Source organism: Heliangelus exortis, chromosome 8 (assembly GCF_036169615.1).
Source record: "Heliangelus exortis chromosome 8, bHelExo1.hap1, whole genome shotgun sequence".
NCBI lineage: Eukaryota > Metazoa > Chordata > Aves > Apodiformes > Trochilidae > Heliangelus > Heliangelus exortis.
The window spans coordinates 27,698,864-27,713,482 of NC_092429.1; the positions used below are offsets into that span (position 1 = coordinate 27,698,864).

At 47.6% G+C, this 14,619-nt stretch overlaps 1 protein-coding gene across 9 annotated transcripts in view; it reads left to right on the forward strand.

The window, feature by feature from the left end:
• Nucleotides 1–14,619, forward strand: part of PACS2 (phosphofurin acidic cluster sorting protein 2) — a 70,213-nt gene that overhangs the window by 49,581 nt on the left and 6,013 nt on the right. For 5 of the 9 annotated variants that reach the window (XM_071751244.1, XM_071751245.1, XM_071751246.1 and 2 more), the window contains 8 exons: nucleotides 406–516; nucleotides 3,011–3,119; nucleotides 4,708–4,740; nucleotides 9,374–9,416; nucleotides 10,934–10,976; nucleotides 12,065–12,200; nucleotides 12,648–12,874; nucleotides 14,412–14,525. In XM_071751244.1, coding sequence (XP_071607345.1) covers nucleotides 406–516; nucleotides 3,011–3,119; nucleotides 4,708–4,740; nucleotides 9,374–9,416; nucleotides 10,934–10,976; nucleotides 12,065–12,200; nucleotides 12,648–12,874; nucleotides 14,412–14,525 — 816 coding nt within the window. The remainder of the gene's footprint in view (nucleotides 1–405; nucleotides 517–3,010; nucleotides 3,120–4,707; nucleotides 4,741–9,373; nucleotides 9,417–10,933; nucleotides 10,977–12,064; nucleotides 12,201–12,647; nucleotides 12,875–14,411; nucleotides 14,526–14,619) is intronic. The other 4 variants (XM_071751247.1, XM_071751248.1, XM_071751253.1 and 1 more) reach the window with 1 other exon arrangement.

Below are 14,619 nucleotides of genomic sequence, written 5' to 3' on the forward strand. Positions count from 1 at the left end.
CTTGGCAGAGGTGACCTGGCCCCAGTGCAGCCTGGGGGCAGGAAAAGCTGCTGGGAAACCTCTTGCAAAACAGAGTGAGCTGGAGAGCTGTGGGGCATCCGTGTCTTCTGAATCATTCATTTCCTCAGCAGTTTCCCAGTCCTGTTTTCTTTGGCCTTTTAAAATCTGATTTGGCCGGTGGAGGGCAGGGGTGGTTTCACTGAAGGATGTCAGTGGTGTTGAAGCAGTCTTTCTGCATCTTCTTGTAGAGATGTACTGGTCTGAACTACTTGGTTATAAGTGCAGAATTTTATTTCTGGGGTGTCTAATGTAGGTTTGATTTTGGAACTGAATTCCTCACAGGTAACACACCTCTGTTCAGTGCTGGGAAGAATAACTGTCATGTTTTTCTTTTTTTTTTCTTAGGCTCACATCCAGTGGCCAAGTATCTGGGGTCTGTAGATTATAGATACAACAACTTCTTCCAAGATCTAGCCTGGAGAGATCTGTTCAACAAACTGGAAGCCCAGACCACTGGTAAGACTGTGTGCATGTGTGGGATAAAAGGCTTGAATGAATCATTTTAACAAAGGTCAAGTAAATACAAGAGGAAGCAGACAAATGTTTTTGTTCCTCTTTTCTCCTCACCCCACCACGTTCCCTGTTCAGATGGTGACCTTTGTGTGTCCTCTACGTGGTGGTTTGCAAACAGTTTTGGATCCCAGAAGCCCTAACTACTTCCAAGTTACTTTTTTCCCCTAGCTCTCAGCTTCGTTCCTTCATGGGGAGGTCTCACTCTACTAAGTTGAGTATATTCCTTTCTTTGGTCCTTCAGAAAGTCTCCAGCCTAAAAGATTTTGAAAAACTGGGAACTGTGGGAAGATTAACTTCTATTAATTGTGCATGAGAGTGACCTTGACATTTCTGAAATCTCCCGGGAGGATCTTTCTCATTAAAAAAGAATTTCATCTTCACAAGTGTGGAGAGCTACCCTAGGTCAGATCAACAAGTTCCTGTTCTGATCTGAGCCTTTTCTAGGCCAGGGTAAAGCCCTGCTGTGTGTTAAAATACTAATTTGCTTGAAATATAAATGCTTACGGGTTTTTCATCCATTTGTTCAAGAACAGAAAGAAGCAGGAGAAAAGAGGATTTTCACCTGACATTTAGGGCTATGTGAAAGCTTGAGACTTGTCTGAGGTGTGGTGTTCTCATGGCATCATATCTCTTACAGAAATTTCATTAGCAGAAAAAACCTTGGTGTTTTCAGGGCACCACAAGGGTGGGGAGATGCATTTTGGTTCTCCTGTTGGAATAGCAGAGAATGGCTGAGACTGCCAGGATGCTCCTGGAAGTACTCTAGCTATGAGGAGGGAAGAGAGAGCTCTTCACAGGGAATTGTTTAGAGCTTTTTCCAGCAGATGGGAAGTTGGCTGGAGGAGGCCTTGAGCAGCTTATTCTGGAGGTGAAGCTGCTTCTGCTTGGAGCAGGAAGCTGGACTGTAGTTTTTCTGCTGTTCCACTCAGAATGTTCCGTTTTCCTTGGTTGTGTCATGGAATCCCAGGGGTCTGGAACGAGTTTCAGTTCCTTGCTGCACTTGGAAAATGCACACAGATGTCAATACTGACTTGATTTTTGTGTCTTGGTTAGGAATACTTCCAGCTCACATGTCTGTTCTTCAGTAGGTTGTATACTTATTTATTTGTCTGTATGCTATGAGAAAAATACAGCTTCATTTTTGTGCAGTAGATTCTCTGATTTTGTCTGTGCAGTGGTACAAACACATCTGCCAAAGAGCTGTAACTCCTCAGTGTTCAAATAATTGTTGTGAGAGGCTTTGGTTTGAAATGCCCATCAAGGTATTGGAACTGATGAAGTTAACTTTGATCTTAGAGTTGAAGCTCTTTGCTTGAAACCAAAGAAATATGGAAGGCATTTAGAAAATGCCTTTCTGTCAGCTTGAATCAAACACAGTCTCTCAACCTTGAAGCACGTTTGCTGCTGCACACATCAGCTTTGTGCTCTTCCTACCCTGTTGTGGCTCTCACTCTTCCCAGTTAACTGAGCAAGGCCATGAGTAACTCAGGGAACTCAAACACTGGTGAGAGATGGTGAGGAACTTTGAAAAGATGGCTCTGAGCACATCCACATTTCCAAAGGAAAGTGTTTTAACAAGTAGAAAATAACTTGGACTTCAATGAGGAAAGCAGTATGCAGCATCATGTGTCTAGTGTGCATTCCTAATTTTGTTTGCCTTGGTGCTCTTGTATCATAGAATCCTAGAATCCTAGGGGTTGGAAGGGACCTGGAAAGATCATCTAGTCCAACCCCCCCTGCCAGAGCAGGGCCCCCTAGAATACATCCCCTAGGAACGTGTCCAGGTGGGTTTTGAATGTCTCCAGTGAAGGAGACTCCACAACCCCCCTGGGCAGCCTGTTCCAGGGCTCCGTCACCCTTACAGTAAAAAAATTTTTTCTGATATTCAACTTGAACCTCCTATGCTCCAATTTACACCCATTACCCCTTGTCCTATCACTGGTCACCACTGAGAAAAGCCTAACTCCATCTCCCTGACACTCACCCCTTACATATTTGAAAACATTGATGAGGTCACCCCTCAGTCTCCTTTTCTCCAAACTAAAGAGACCCAGCTCCCTCAGCCTTTCCTCATAAGGGAGATGTTCCACTCCCTTAATCATCTCAGTAGCTCTGTGCTGGACTCTTTCAAGCACTTCCCTGTCCTTCTTGAACTGAGGGGCCCAGAACTGGACACAATGCTCCAGGTGTGGCCTCACCAATGCAGAATAGAGGGGGAGGAGAACCTCTCTTGACCTACTAACCACGTAGTGTAGGATGTTTGCTCTTGGTTAGACAGCTTTGCAAGGCTCTGGGGTGAGCTGCAGAGCATCCTTTGAAAGATGCAGTTCAGCACAGATGGCTGGGTACCAGCAGCTGCTCGACTGAGCTGGTGGAGGGCAGTGCTGGTGTGATAGTCTGAGAAGTCACTTTATTTTCTCTCTTTGTTCTGCTGCAGTTCCAGAAGGCCCTGATGTTGTCTCCAGGATAACACAGTACATAGCAGGGGCAAACTGTGCCCACCAGTTGCCCATTGCTGAAGCGATGCTGACGTACAAGCAGAAAAGGTATGGCACTGACACAGCACTGCCTTTCCAGAGGGAGCATCAGGGTGAAGGCAAAGTGCTTTTCTCACCTGCCAGCAGTCTGAAAAATCACTGGAAACTTAAAACAACTTGGAAACCTTACTGTGCCCTTCATCCACTGATGTGTCCCAGTGAATCTACACCAGTGCGGTTCCTCTTTGAAGATCTGGGAGGTTTTTGGGGAAGTGGGGACTGGTCAGGACAGGGAATGGCCAGGTTGTATCTGCACAGGTTCTGAATATTTCTTATCGTGGAGACCATTCCCCCTGTTCCATGAGACCTGGCCTTTTTTTTTTCTTCCAGAGTTGAGGGAACTGAAACCTTTTCTTTTTGGAGCGTAAATAGCAGAACTTGATGGGCAGACCCAAAGTCCTGCTGGGGGGGGCTGACACTCACTGGGGCTTTTTTGTGTGTTGAACCTCATGTGGCTGTGGTCCAGGAAGAGTGTCTGCATTGTTTCTGAGCCACAGAGGAGGAAGATGGACCACATCTCTCACAAGAATTTCTCAGAGCTGGACAAACGCTAGCCTCATGATTTTATTATTATTATTTTCTTTTTCTGTTAGGGACTAGCAGCCTCCTGTGAGGCATAGATGATGTTAATTGTTAATTACTACCCACACAATATTGTATCTGATCTTTTTGCTGTTGGCCCACTAACATCCCTCATTGGTACCCACTTTGCATAAGAACTGGGAGGGATTAAAGGTGTGGGTAGAGTCAGTAGTCTTCCTTTCTGTTTGGAAATGCTCAGTGTATGTTCCTTTTCTATTCCTGTATCTGTCTCCATTACTTTGCAGAAATGATTCAGTAAGTTTAGCCCATTCTTCCTGCTCTCCTAGGGAAAATATTTCCAAGCTTCATAGACCATTACAAAGAGTCTACTCTCTTACATTTGTGAATATTTGTGATAGAGGTAAAGTTTAGAGAGTCCCAGGGTACTTGAAGCACTTGGCTTCACTCTTTTTTTATTTTATTTTTTTTAATGTGTGTGAAGATGTAGATTCATTACATAAATGTAGTTCAGACAAATGCAGTGTGAACCCCTTCTTCTTTCTTGTTGCTGGGTTCTTCACTGGTCTCCACTGCCTTCCCTGGTCCATTCCAGGTTCATTTTTCTCGTAACACATGAAATAATTTTAAGTTTCCAATATGCCCAGTCAAGTCAATTTGATAAAATTTCAAACCATCTGCAATGTACACCAGTAGTGCATGCACTTCCCCTTCCCAGCAGTGTTCCAAGACTGCTTTACCATGATCTGATCCATTTAATAACTTTGGACTCTGTGGTGCCATGCCTGAAGCTGTTGAGATACAGCTCCTGCTCCAAGCCCACAGCCCCTCGGTTGGAAGAGGGATTGCTGAGACTTCAGTGGCACAGCCTGTGGTTTGTTGGTGTCCAAGATCTCCCGTGGAGTGGGGGGCAGGTGTCTCCCCATGTTTTCTCTAGAAGTGCAGCTCTTTGTCCCTTGCAGCACAGACATTCTGTTTCCATTAGCACTATCTAAATGATTGCATCACTTTGTTCTAATAACATTTCTGTCTTTTTCTTTGGTTGCTTTCTGAAAAGGAAAAAGAGCTTTCATTTTGATTTTACCATAAGGTATCAGTTCCTTTAGGTTCCCTCTCCCATCTCCTGTATCTTTTCCCCCATGAACTGGTCTTCTGTGCCTTGTTTAACATTTTCTGCAGGTCTGGGATGCATGGTTTGTGCCGTAGGTAAAATTCTGCTCACTGCTTTGAAACTCTGGCGTCTGCTGGCAGAAAACATTTTAAAAAGTGTTTTAAAAGACCACACATTAGGGGTTCCCAGAATGTAGATGGCATGGGGATGAAGGAGTTAAGAATAGTGAGAAGGTAGTTTTGTCTGCCCTTCTTCCTAGCCACCAGAAAATACAGTGTAGCTCCAAAGGAATCAGGACTGAGTAAAGACTTTTCAGTTCCCATCTGTCAGAACTGGCTCAGGGCAGGGTTCAGCCTTCCAGTGTCCAGCAAATCCTCTCCCTGTCAAAAACTGAGGACTGGTCTCTTCTGGCAGGCTGTCCCAAGCAAACAGGACTTCTCTGAGCCTAAGAAAGAGGAGACAGAGAAGTGCTGGCAGGGGGGTTGTGCTCTCAGAGCTGCCTCCAAGATCCCCTTGCTCTATAGGGGGATATGGTTGTTGGACATTTATTTTGTTAAAGAGTTACTGAACTCCCTCCCCCTCCAGGCCAGAGGTGAGTGGCTTCTTCAAGGTCAGTTTTCAAAGCAGTGATCTGGGTAGAAACAGCAGCAATACCTACGGATTCACTGCAAAGCTCCCAGCATCCTAGCATTTGCTCTGTTAAACAAGCACAAGTGTTCCCAGGAAAGCCAAGCCAGTCTTTAGGATGTAGCTGTATGTGATGAGCTGCTTCATGACTTTTATTGCCAGCTATCCCTGTTTTGACTCACCTCTGCTCTCCTTCCTGTCTCCCTGTTCTGTTTGTCATGGCAAAAGGTTGGCGCATGTACTGCCTGGGATGGACTGCAATGGTGCCAAAGCTTTGTCCCATTCTTTTGGAGCATCTGCTGACCTTACCTGAAATCAAGGGGGCTGGCAATGAGGAAGGGGTTCAGGAAGGAAATGAATTGCCATTTCAGCTCCTCTGCCTTACACTGGGTGACTGACTTTTATTCTAAGCACTGGGAGAATTAATGTTTAATGAAGTGTCAAGAACCACTGCAGTCCAGGCAACATCTGGGGAGCTGAGGCCATGCTAGCAGAAGTTGGGCCTCTCAGTAGGAGGGCTGTTTGCCATGTTGATATCTCTCTGCATGGCTTTCTTGAATGAAACCCTGCAGTATTTGAGAGCTGAGGCTCAGCACTCCCTCATTACAGTGTAGCTGGATGACTGATGAGTTCCATGTCACCCACTGTAATTCAGCTCATGCCCTGTGGCTTCTGGACAGCCCCTGCATGAATTTGGGAAGCAGCTTGGCTCTTGGAAATAAAAGCATTGCTTGCTTGTCAGGGTGAGGGCTGGGTCTTTTCCTGCCTAGTTACAATATTTATCAAAAGCTCTTCATTCTGATGTGTTGTAGACTACTTCCCCAACTTCTTGGGGCACAAATGACTTGGGTTGGAGGGTGAACCAGCACGGGTTCCTGAGCTGTAGGAAGCAGGGATAACACCATTTTTCTCCCTGCTGTGTGTCTGACTCTCTGCAGGGCAGTGGTTAGCCAGAGCCCACCTCCTTTCTCTGAATGCTGCTTCTAAAACCCAACCTGCAGCAGTTGCCAAACGTGAACACATCTGGTGATGGTTGAGCTGGTCCTTCCTCTGGGTCAGCAGCATCCAGATCACCTGGCTTTTTGCTGCATGGATATCCTTGTGCAGCTGGTGGAATATCAGGCTAAAACCAGGAAAACCTAAACAGGAATACCAGGAAAACTTGTGCCTCTTGCCTGGCAGAGCAGCAAAGAGTCAAAGTTGAAGAAGTGTGCTGAAATGTCCTGTTGGATGTGTCCCCCCCACTTTGGGAACATGAGAGTTGTTGGATGAGAACTTCCTGAGGAAGCAGAGAGGTTCATGGTCTGATTTGCTGTCAGGACCTGGAGTTGCTTTGTCCCTTTGTTTCCTTTGAAGGTTTGGTGGAACAGGGATGGTGGTAGCCAGCAGGGAGCTGTGGTTGCCCAGTGGGAAGGACGAGTGCTTCCCACTAAAGAAAAACCTTGGAGAGCTGGTGGTGGTGCCTGGCCTGAACTTGCTCAGAGGTGATAAAAATCCCCTCTTGCTGCCACCTTGCAGGACTTGCCTCGAATGAAGGTCTTGCCTGAGACCCTCCTGCTAGGAAATCACAGGTGTTTGGCTACATTTTAATCTGTTTTGTAGTGCTTAAACTGTGAATGAAATCTTAGCACAAGGCTAATGGTTGGCATAACTGTTCCAAGTGTTTCTTTGGTCCCTCATACTGGAATATCTAAGTGCTTTGCAGCTTAGTTTGTACTTTGTCCTGGAAGTGAGAGAGATGATTCCTTCCCTTTGGCATCTGGGTGACTCCTGGTGATGTAGCTTCTTATTTCCTACAGTCCTAAAACATGTAAATCTGGCTGTATGCCTCTGTTCAGTCTGAATTAATATATTGGGCTGTGGAAGGAACCTGCATGTCCATTTCTGGACAGTTAACCTTGAAGGATGGATTGCAGATGGATGGATTTTGAAGACCTGCTGTTCTGATAAGCTGCATTTTTCAGAGCCACATGCACAAGATCAGAGTTCTCAAGATGACGTGTGACAGGAGTAGCCTAGCTGGAAACCAGGTGGATGGCTTCAGGAATAGTCTGTGCATCATTGTGAGCTGTGATAAGCAAAAGATTTATTGCAGAATTGCCCCTGAGCTCTCCTCAGTGGTAGTCTGAGCTCCCAGGGGGAACAATTTTCTGTTGAAATTGGGCATGTTTTTTTTTTTTTTTTTGTTTGTTTTTTTTTTTTTTTGCATTCCTCCTCTTCCTTCTCTTGGCCTGAGTCTCAGCCCAACTCCTCCTAAGTTTGACTGTGGCTTTAATTGCTGCCAAGTCTCCACCCTTCTGAATCCCACAGAATCATCTGGGCTGGAAAGGAGCTCTGAGACCATCAAGTCCAACCCTTGATCCACTCCCCCCGTGGTTCCCAGCCCATGGCACTCAGTGCCACATTCAGTCTCTTCTTAAAAACCTCCAGGGATGGAGAATCCACCCCCTCCGTGGGCAGCCCATCCCAATGCCTGAGCACCCTCTCTGGAAAGAATTTCTTCCTAATATCCAACCTAACCCTCCCCTGGCAGAGCTGAAGCCCATGGCCTCTTGTCTGACTGATCTCTGCCTGGGAGCAGAGCCCGACCCCCCCTGGCTCCAACCTCCTTTCAGGGAGTTGGAGAGAGTGATGAGGTCTCCCCTGAGCCTCCTCTTCTCCAGCCTCAACACCCCCAGCTCCCTCAGCCTCTCCTCATAGGATCGGTGCTCAAGTCCCTTCACCAGCCCAGTTGCCTCCTTTGGACCTGCTCCAGCACCTCAATCTCCTTCCTGAGCTGAGGGGCCCAGAACTGGACACAGGACTCAAGCTGTGGCCTCTCCAGGGCTGAGCACAGGGGCAGAATCCCTTCCCTGGACCTGCTGGCCACCAGCCCAGGATGCCATTGGCCTTCTTGGCCACCTGAGTACACTGCTGGCTCTTGTTCAGCTTCCTCTCAATCCCAAAGCAGGAGGTGCTGATGCCTTCCCTGCTTTCCCAACACCTGCAGCGTTGTCTTCAACATCTGGTGATGGTTGAGCTGGTCCTTCCTCTGGGTCAGCAGCATCCAGATCACCTGGCTTTTTGCTGCATGGATATCCTTGTGCAGCTGGTGGAATATCAGGCTAAAACCAGGAAAACCTAAACAGGAAAACTAGGAAAACTTGTGCCTCTTGCCTGGCAGAGCAGCAAAGAGTCAAAGTTGAAGAAGTGTGCTGAAATGTGTTGGATGTGTCCCCCCCACTTTGGGAACATGAGAGTTGTTGGATGAGAACTTCCTGAGGAAGCAGAGAGGTTCATGGTCTGATTTGCTGTCAGGACCTGGAGTTGCTTTGTCCCTTTGATCTTTAAGGTCCCACCCCCAGACGACATCTGGGACATGGTCCACCTTTTCTTTGGCTTGATTTAGGTGTTTCCCCTCTCTCCCTTGGTGTCCCTGTCCCCTTTGGTGTGCCAGGGAGTACCTGTCCCTGTGCCTGGAGCTGCCTGCGTGTCCATCCCTGACAGTGCTGTACCAATCACCCCATGTCACCCCTGTGGCAGGATCACTGCTTTAGTGGTGCTGGGACATGCAAGGGATGGCCCAATGGCTCCAAAATGGGACACCTCAAGGCCATGCCTGCAGAGGGCTTCAGGGACCTGTAAGTGACACGTGGGTTCCTCCACAGATCCACCCCTTCCCTCAGAGTGGGAGGCTGTGTGTCTGGGATGGCTGCCCTGCCATTAAAGCATGTTTGTCTGGCAAGAGGGACCTTGCCCCTGGGATGTGCCATCAGCTGGGTACTCTTCCCCACCCTTGGTGTCCTCCCTGAGAGGAGGCACTGAACCTGGTGCCATCAGCTCCATGCTCTTCCCCATCCTTGGCATCCTCCCTGAGAGGAGGAACTGAACCTGGTGCTTGCATCCTGCCCGTCCCTGCTGCATGCTTGAATGCAAGATGTGAAGTGAGTATTGCACCCCGGGGTGGAAGCAAGCTGTTAACAACTCTTTTTCTCTCTGCCTCTAGCCCTGATGAAGAATCTTCCCAGAAGTTCATTCCCTTTGTTGGGGTGAGTGTTGTCTCAAGCCAGCTGGAATCTCTCCACAAGGGTTATTTGGTTTCTTGGGGAGTGCCAGAGCACATGACCTGCCTGGCATGCAGATCAAGGGGGCAAAATAGGCAGTTTTCTGTGTTGCTTGTTCTTCCCTTGACTCCTCTGCCTCACATCCTCTTGCTCATAGCTAATTACAGACTCCAAGATGTCCTCTTGCCATTTGTGCAGCACAAATGGCTACTGTACTCCAGAGCCTCATTTGTTGCCCTTTGGATGGAGACTGAGCTGACATCTCCTTCTCCCAAGCCAGGGCCTCTCCCTCAGGGAACCTCTGCAGACACTGCTGAGTTCACAATGGCTTTTCCAAGACAGGAGCTAGCAGAGAATCCACCTAAGAGCCAGACACCTCTCCAAGTGTTGACCATGCACCTCCCTGCCCCAAACTGGGCAAGGTTTTTTGCTTCTAATGATTAGGCACTTTTTCTGCATCTCACAAGCACAAAAATGTGTTTTCTAGAGATGTGGTCTGGACATGGTCATGTGTGAATTTAACTACCTTCTGGTTTCAAACTAAAGAGACTGTGTGTCATCAGTTTTATTGACTTGAGATGCCTTTGCAGCTTTTTTCCCATTTGTCAGCATTTATTTAGGGTAGACATTAGCCCTGGATACAAGTTTGGTAAGGACCTTAAAGAAGGGTCTCTCCTCTGCAGTGTTTAGAGTTAATGATCCCTGTGCACCCTAGCAGATTATCACTAAGAAAGACCCCTGTTTTTTTAATCACCAAGGGTCATTTTATCTTTCTAGACATAGTGTGCTCTTGGGAGGTTGGTAGCATGCTCTGTTTCACAAATTATTGCCAGCAGCATTTAACATTAACCTAAATCTACCAGCTGGTGGTTGGCCATATCAAAGCACATTTGTATCCCTATTCCTTTGTAATTGGGATTATTCTGACTTGTCTGTGTGATGGTGATCCATGTCTGTGCCCATAGGCTTTGCCAGGAGCTTTGCATTCTTTACTGGACACCTTCCTTGTTTGAAGACTAGAAAACTCTGATCAGAAACTGGAGCTTCTTGCTTTTGTGGTTTCATCCCAACTGCATCCTAGAAGTGGCTGCACTTTTGTGGTGGAAGCAATATGTCTGTAATTAGCAGGTGCATCAAAGCAGTGCTAAAGGGATCTTTATGGTCCTTTTTCTTCCCCACCCTGTTCTCCCAAGTGTCACAGACAGGCAGAACAGTTGCCATGGGGCTGACCAGGGGGTGTCAAGAGCTGTGTAACAGCTCCATAAGGGCAGTGCTGTCTTTTGGAGGAAGAATTGTGAGCTCGTGTGGCTTGGCTGAGCACTGTTGGGACCTGCCAGGCTTTTGGAAGGCTCCACTTTTTAACATAGTTTAACACTGCTTTGCAGAGGCAGAGCCAGAGGGGCTGTAGGGATGGGCTTAGTTTATTCCTGAAGTACTCCTGGGTATTCCTGAAGTTCAGGAGCCTCCTGGTTCATAGAGCTTTTCTGTTTTCACCCCTCTAGGTGGTGAAGGTTGGAATAGTGGAACAGTCTTCTGCAACATCAGGTAACAAGCATCTTCTGTGTGCTTTCTGTGTCCTGCTAGTGATGGCAGACTGACTCCACAGGCTGAGCAACCTTGTCCATTCCTGATGTCTAGGAGTTTTTAAGGTGGAATGGGATTTTACTACCTCCCAGTTCTTCTGCCTTGACTCCCAGGGGCTGTCTGCTGAACAAGAGGTCTCTCTCTAGCAAGGGGTGCATTTTCTTGTTGCTTTATAGGGAAGTTCAGGCAAATTCCAGCACCCTCATCCAGGGAAGCCCCACTCATATCTGCAAACCTTGATTTTTCTTATGTTTGTAGTCAGTGGCATAGATTCACTGCTGTGGTTATTGGAGGTTCCTGGCCCAAAGAGCCCTGATGAAGAGCAGTTCTTCAGAAGTTCATGCCTGTCTCCCTTCACTGGGCTCAAGTGCCTTAAAAAATACTCCCTGCTTTCACACACAGCCAGGTGGTGTGTTTATCACTGTGAACTTTTTTCCCTCCTTCATATGCATTACTAGTCAGGGAGAATTTTTTTTCCCTCATCTGTTGGGATTATTTCTTTTATCGCTTCACTACTAAACCCTGGGTTGGGTTAGACACAGGTTTGTGTGTGGAGGCAGCCTTTCCATGGGACATTCCTTCCTGCCACACTGCTCCCACCATCCCAAAGGGCCAATATTAAGGGAGATGCTTTGGTTGTGGGGAGTGGAAGCAGGAGGGGAATAGGGAGATCCCTGTAATGAGCCCAGGAGTGACAGGATTTTCACAAGAGCCTGGGAATGGTGCTGTCCTGCAGTGGTTGCAGGAGGAGGTTCCCAGCAGGGGTCTATGTGCAGAGAGGCTCAAAATCAGCTGGAAGCAAACCCTAGGAGAGCAGATGCCAAATGGGCATCCCAGAGGAATGACAGTGGCTGTGCCTGCCTCTCATCCATAGGAAGTGCTGTGGTGGAAGTGTGGAGGCAGTCAGAACTGATGGGCAAGTTGGTCTCTGGATTGAATCTGACCAAAAGTTGTGTAGCAGGAGTCTGGGCAAAGAGGCTGAATTGGGTGTGCATGTGTTGGGCTGTGAGATGAACTCCAGACAAACACTTTCACTTCTGTTCTGCAAGGTGACTCTGATGATGCAGCTCCCTCCAGCTCCACTATCCTTTCTTCTACCCCACCTTCTGTGTCTCCTGCTGTGAAAGAAGCCTCCCCCACACCACCTTCCTCACCATCTGTTACAGGCAGCTTCTCATCCCCGAGGTAAAGCATGTTTTGTCTCCTTACACTGCCCTTGGCTGTCTTATCTGATGTATACTTGAGAGAGGAAAAAACTCTTCTGAAGGAAAACCCTTAGCTTGGCTTTCTTCCTCCTAGCAGATACTTGAAGTTGTCACCTTTTGTCACCTCTTCACCTCTTTTGCTTCTCCACTCACTGTGTCCACACTGGCCAAGAAGGAGCTGAGGAGGGCAGGGGGTATCCTGCACCTGATGGGAAGGCTGCATTTTTCAAGGGCAGACACAGTTGAACTAGAAGGGACAGCCTTATTTCTGATTCTCATCAGATGCCCTGATTCTGATGAGCCTTGCTGCCTGATTTCCCAGGCACTTTTGTCCTCTGACCACCTGCCCAGGGATGAAAACTCCCAGACAGGGGGGGAAACTCTGCTGAGTGCTGTGCAGAAATTACCTTCTTCTCCTGTTTTCCAGCCAGAGCCTTGGTGCTGAGTTGATGGGCCTGCAGGTGGATTACTGGATTGCAGCACCCCCCATAGACAGAAAGAGAGACCCAGAGAAGAAGGATCCCTCCACTACCAAAAACACACTGAAATGCACTTTCCGGTCCCTCCAGGTCAGCAGGTTACCTGCCAGTGGTGAGATTGCCACCACCCCAACCATGTCCATGACAGTGGTGACAAAAGAGAAGAACAAGAAAGGTAAGGTGGACACATTTACTGTTGCCAAATACCAAGAATGTGATGCTGCTCTCCCTGTTTGGCTGTTCCAGGGCTCTCTGACTTTGTCATTCCTGCATTACAGCACTTTAGGCATATTTTTGATCCCTCAAATCCCAGTCTCTGTGTATATAAGAAGTGACTGTAAAAGGTGATGGAGTTTGGAAGGATGATTTGTGAAGGGGACGTGTTCACTCTTAGAGCTGAATGGCTGAGATGTAGAGCTCAAAATCACAAAGCTGAGGACAGAGCAAGGACATTTGTGAGTGGGTGTGCAGGAAGCCAGGGGGTGTGTGCTGCTCTGGACAATGTCTGGGTGTTCCTTGTGAGTCTGTTGGTGCTGGCTGAGATAAAAAGCAACTTGTGCCCTGAGTACCAGAGTCATGGCAGAGCCTGCAGCCTGTACAGCTCCATGATCTGGTTTCTTCTCTGCCAGGTGACAAGGGGTGCAGACAAAGGGCAGGATCTGTGTGTATCCTATCATGGTGGTCTAGTGGAAGGTGTCCCTGCCCATGCCAAGGGGGTTGGAACTCCATGATCTTTAAGGTCCGTTCCAACCCAAACCATTCTCTCAGCCCCAGCAGAGACTTTTTGCTGGATTTGACATTGGTGTCCTTGTGTTAAATATCAGTGTCACAAACACAAGCCACACCTGCCAAGCTTGGTGGGCATAAACATAGAAGAGGTGGTGTTCTTTAGAGCAATGTGAGCTCTTTTGTTCTTCCACAGAGTGCTTTGTGGGACAAGAGGGAGGTAGAAGAAAAATCTCTCAGTGAAAAGCCCCCTGTTTGCTTTTTTTTTGGTTTAGACTTCTGCTCTTAAAGTCAAGACTTTGAGTTTATTTTTTTTAAAAAAAGTATTTTAAATGTCAGTAATTCTGTATTTGCTCTAAGCCTCAGTGAAGTGAAACATACTAGAAATAAAGAACAACTCTAAAAGTGTTTTCAAAGCAGCAGCAAGGCAGCGTGGTGCTTACATTTGACTGCCAGTAGCTGTCCTTCACACCATCCCATTGCCCTGTGGGTCATTCCTGATGGGAGCAGGGGTTCTGGAGATACTGAGAGGCCAGCAGAGCCTCCTGGATCCATGGCTGCAGGACACGAGTCCATAACCTTGCAGCCAGGGTGCTCCTGGACCAGCATAGCAATGGCATTGCTGATAGCAGAGCTCCCACCCACAGCCACACAGTTTTTAGTGGCATGCCTGTGGGAGAAGCAATCCTGAGGTGCCCAAAATGGTCCTCACTGAGTTCAACACCATCAGATCTTGTGGAGCCAGTTTGTAGACCTTTGTGTGTGGCATTTGGACTGTTCTTGGGGAACCAGAACCATTTCATGGTGCATAGGTGATGGTGTCAAGCACTGACAGAGTGAAACTCCTGCTAACCAGGGATAACCTCAGGCAGTTAGAATTCCAGTGAGGTTTTTCAGATGTGATTGCAAAAAAACCCCAAACAATTCTTGGTGCAGCTCCTGTGAGCAGCAGGGATTCACCGTGTGCTGGTTTGGTTTTCTTCCAGTGATGTTTTTGCCCAAGAAAACCAGAGACAAGGAGATTGAATCCAAGAGCCAATGCATTGAAGGAATCAGCAGGTTGATTTGCACAGCAAAGCATCAGCAGAACATGCTGAGGGGTAAGGCTCTGGGGCAAGGTTCAGCTGCTAGCATTACCCTCCAGGCTAAAAAGGGCTGACCTGGTGTCCTGCACCATTCCCTGGAGCCAGTGAA